A 4,677-nucleotide genomic window follows, 5' to 3' on the forward strand; every position below is an offset into this window, starting at 1 on the left:
CATCTTTAATACAAGGTCATTAATAGTATCTGAAACAGTTTCAGTAACTTGATGATTAAATGGAAGATAATATTGTGGATCATACATTGCATCTGGACTAGGGAAGGCTTTCAAGAGATCATTTGTATTAAAAGTATCAACCATGTCTCCCATAACTAACATTTGACATGGAGTTAATACACCACATCCAATAGAACCAAAAATACCAATAGCAAGAAGAATTAAATCAAGCCAATTAGCATATCTATATAATTGTCTAACAGTAACACTTCCTGAATCATCTGGTTTTTTATTCTTTCTTGCTAATTCATCTGGGTCAGGTGTAACATCAAATACAGAGAAAGCGTCAGCAACAGCGTTTGTTGTTACATTCATCTTAATTAATTTTGAATATAATTGAATTTTAGAGTGCGTTTAAAAAGCAATCAAGGGTGTGAAACAACTACCAAATTTAATCCAACATGATTGAATAAAAGGAGAATCAGAGCGACTCTTTAGTTAAAAATTTTAATTAAAAACTCAATTAAGTTAATTCCAAGCTATTTCATTTAAAAATAAATGGTGTCAGTTAAACTTTTTTACTATTTTTAATAATAGAATAAGGTTGATAAATACTTCAACTGAATTATTTACTTTTTTAGGAAATTCTTTTAAGTGAATTTACTTCATTCAAATCTACTTCAATTTTTTTTTATGAAAATGACAAATCTTTTCACTCAAAATTTTATTTTTAATTTTATTATAAAATATTCATTTTTATTATTCTTTTAGAATATAATAACCAAATAACCTTTTCTTTTTATTATATTAAATAATGCTATTAATAACACAATTTTTTTTGTGATTCAATTTTTAAAGTTCTTTAACTCAAGACAGTTAATGGATAATTAAACAAATAGTAAAACACAATTCATATTTCTTTAAAAATATCAACAAAGACGGAGATGATGAATTTTTTGGTTTTTATATTACAGATAATATTTAATGTTTATTCATTACAAAATAAAATTCTATAAAATAAAAGAAAACAAGTTGAAAATCAAAATTATTTTTAAATCATCTAGAAATTTATTAATTTTACAATTATCACAGTTATTGAGTTAATTTAATTATTTTCAAATAATTTAAAATAAGCAAAAGTCTAACTTTGTAGAGGATGATAAAAGCATAAACTCTTTTTTTCAAAAAGAATTCATACATTTTGTGATTAGTCATAAGTTAGTCTTCTTCATTTTAACATTGTTTTATTATCATCTTTTAAACAAAACTTCAAGTAGATAATTTAAATTAATCAAATCCATCTAAAAGGAAATTAGCAGCAAGTTGTTCATTTTTGTCACAGGCAATATAAGCTTGAAGACATTGTGATCTACCAAATCCTAAACCACATAGTCTATCAATAGCAGCATTATCTTCTGGTGATAATTGTGGTTGAGCAGGAGCATGATTTGGTTGTGGTTGAGTAGGTTGTGGTCCAGAAGGAACTCTATTATCATTTGTTTGACTTTTAATAATGTCATAGATCATACCTGGATTATTTCTTATAAGTTGAGCGGCTGATGGATTTTCTGATTCTACATGTTGAATGAATGATTCAATAATTTGGGGTTGTTCTCTACACAATTCAATAAATTGATCTTTTGTTAAGTTAAGAATAGATCCTGGCTCTTGAGGATATTCTTCATACCCACCTGCTGGTTGATCAGGAATATTATCTAAATCAACACCACTAATAAGAAAATCAGCAGCAATTGCAGTATTATTTTGTGACTTTCTTAAAGCTTTAATAGCATTGTCTCTTAAAAATCCCATTTCAACTAAATGATTAATATTTTCTTCAGTTGGTTCAACATTAACTGTTTGACGTTGTTGTGATTGGAAAATATCAACTGGTTGTATTGAAGGTTGATTTGTTGTAATAGGTTGAGTAGTAGTAGTAGTAGGTTGTTGAATTGGTTCAGTTGAGTGGGTTTCTGGTTGGGCTACAGGAGCAGGTTTAGGAGGAGGAACAGCGCTCTGAATAAATTAATTAAATATTTAAAAAGAATAACAATAATTAAATAAAACATAAACTATAAAATAGTTTTTATAATAAAATAAATACAAACCTTCTTAACTACCATAACAATTGAATCACCTTCATTAATACCTAAACCACCAAGATTTTGAGCATTATCTTTAAGCATACGAGACTTATAAATAAGAGAAATGTTTTGAATATCAATTCCTTGTTTAGCATTAATCATTTCCTTAAGTTCACCAACTGTTGTTGTTTCTGGTTCAATTTCATATTCATTTAATATTCCTTGAATAGTCTTTACAATAATTTTCATTTTCTATTTGTCTTGTATTTGGATTATTTAGTTTTAAGTTCTTTTTAAATAGAACTTATTTGAGGTTTTAACTATTGTTACTTTTTTCTTTATTTTTTTTTAAACTTCAACGATTTTTTCTTTGTTTTTATTTTGAGTTCTAACTAAATAAATATAATATTTTTTTATTAATTTTCATTAATATTTCAAAATTATTAGTTCTTTTCTAGGATATACTTTTTAATTATTTAATATTTTATAATTTTTTTTGCAGAATTAACAATATTATTATTGATTTATAAAAAGTTAGATAGAATTAATTATTTTTTAACATCATTTTTCATACTTCTTTTACTATAATCTTTTAGTTTTTATAAATCATTTCATTTCTTTTTGTTTTAATAATAATTTTATTTTTTAAATAATACAATTAATAACTGAAGGTTTTTATAAATATTTTATATTAAATACTTGAGCTTAAATTAAATGAAATGAAGATACTGTGTCTTTTTAATTAAATTTGATTCATTAAAATACAAAAGAAAGAATGAAAATCATAAGAAGGAAGTTAAAACATGAAATTTCTCATTAATATAATCTTATTTTAAATTTAAGAGGAAGAATATTCAAATCTTAAAGTTAATAATATTTGTACTATAATTATATAGTTTGAACAATTTTATAAGTTAAAAATGAAGATTCGTCGTTATTTAAAGTGAATAAAATGATTCTATTTTATAGGTTCTAACACTCTATTATAAAAGAAGTTGGAGATTATAAATCATTCTTAAAAACTACTCTAAATTCATTTTTATATTAAGATGAACAACAAACTCTTTCTTTTTGGATTGTTTTATATAGGGTGTTATTGTACTACATTAAAAGAAACAATAATTACCAAACATCAATTAGTTCCATTGTCTGAATGTACTAAAGCTAGAGTTACTCATTATGACATTGAAACATGGAATTCAGGTACTGCTTGTTCATTTGGAGAACAACCAACACAAGTCATTCCTGGATATATGTTTGGAGGTTCATTAAATGAAGCATTTTTTGATCACAGTAATAAATGTGGTATTTGTTATGAAGTTGTTGGTCCTAAAGGAACAGTTAGGTTTAGAGCAGATAACAAATGTGCTGTTCAAGGAAATGAAAAATATTGTAGTGGTGATATGCATCACTTTGACTTAGTTGAAAATACTTTTTCATATGTTACAGATGAAGAAGGAATATCTAATGTAACTTTTAGAATGGTTGCATGTGACTATACAGGAAATTTAAAATTAAAAACATACTCTAGTTCAAATAATTACTTTCTGGAATTTGTTGTTCATGAACATACACTTGGTATAACTAAGCTATTATTAAAAGATAATGAAATGAAAGAATTTGTCGATATTCCAAGGTCAGAATATAATACATGGAGATATGGGAATATTGGAAGAGCTTTTAATTTCCCAGTTACTGTTCGAGTTTATTCTATAGCTGGTACTTACGTTACTGTAAGTGTTACTGATGGCAATGAAGGACATACTTTTGAGGCAGATGGTAATTTCAAAATTCCAAATAATAAATATTTTGATATTGATACACTTGAAATGATAGACATTCCAAATGGCACTACAGAGTGTTGTTCATTAATGGAAGATGATTACTCTACTCTTTACAAAGAGGGGGATGTTCAAGGAACTTACAGAAATTTACCTGTAAACGCTGATATAACTTTAAATGATAAGGAAAATCCTAAGAATGGAGAATATTGTTTGAGGGCGGATATGAATGGTTGGGGATTAATCCAATTAAATGCTTATCACCCAGCACAAGCAAACCAATACACTCATCTTCATTTCTTTTTAAAATCAAAGGATGAATGTTCAAATTGTTTTAATGTTCAAGCACAACAATTGAATAGCGATGGGATTACTGTCTCAACAAAAGGAGCAGGGGAATGGACAGAATTCAAAATTCTTTTAACAGATTTAGGCATTACCAACAATGAATTTTGGGGATTTAGAGGACAAAATATGAATGGTGATAAAAAAACTTTTTGGCTCGATGATGTTGAGCTCATTAAAGATCCAAATGCTCCAGATGCTGGCAAATGTTATAATACTGATGTAACTTATTTACCAGATACATATACTGTTGATGATAATTCTAATGGTTCAATTCCTTCATCAAAAAGTGAAGAAACATCAGACAACAGCTTAGAAAATGAAGGCAATTATTCTTATTTGCTTAAATGGTTATTAAGTATTATAATAATACTTATTATTTAGTTGAATATTTAGAACATTTAATTTCTTTATTAAAAATATTATATTTATTCTTAATATTTATTATCATTTTCTTCTTATAAACC

General features: G+C 26.0%; 3 protein-coding genes across 3 annotated transcripts; 1 reads left to right on the forward strand and 2 right to left on the reverse strand.

The window, feature by feature from the left end:
• Positions 1-12: 12 nt before the first annotated feature.
• Positions 13-375, reverse strand: ENU1_061930 (P-glycoprotein-2, putative; the record flags this gene model as incomplete). The annotated part of the gene is made up of 1 exon (XM_008858171.1): positions 13-375. A coding segment is annotated over one exon (363 nt), but the record flags the coding sequence as incomplete, so codon positions are not given.
• A 912-nt stretch (positions 376-1,287) lies between these two features.
• ENU1_061940 (RAD23 protein, putative) lies at positions 1,288-2,333 on the reverse strand (the record flags this gene model as incomplete). The annotated part of the gene is made up of 2 exons (XM_008858172.1): positions 1,288-2,016; positions 2,109-2,333. The coding sequence occupies 2 exons, from the start codon at positions 2,331-2,333 to the stop codon at positions 1,288-1,290; spliced, it is 954 nt and encodes a 317-aa protein (XP_008856394.1).
• Positions 2,334-3,133: 800 nt separating this feature from the next.
• Positions 3,134-4,594, forward strand: ENU1_061950 (hypothetical protein; the record flags this gene model as incomplete). Its single annotated transcript, XM_008858173.1, has 1 exon — positions 3,134-4,594. One exon carries the CDS (start codon positions 3,134-3,136, stop codon positions 4,592-4,594), a length of 1,461 nt encoding a protein of 486 aa, XP_008856395.1.
• Between the last annotated feature and the right edge of the window lie 83 nt (positions 4,595-4,677).

Source organism: Entamoeba nuttalli (assembly GCF_000257125.1).
Source record: "Entamoeba nuttalli P19 unplaced genomic scaffold asmbl_3299, whole genome shotgun sequence".
Lineage (NCBI taxonomy): Eukaryota > Evosea > Mastigamoebida > Endamoebidae > Entamoeba > Entamoeba nuttalli.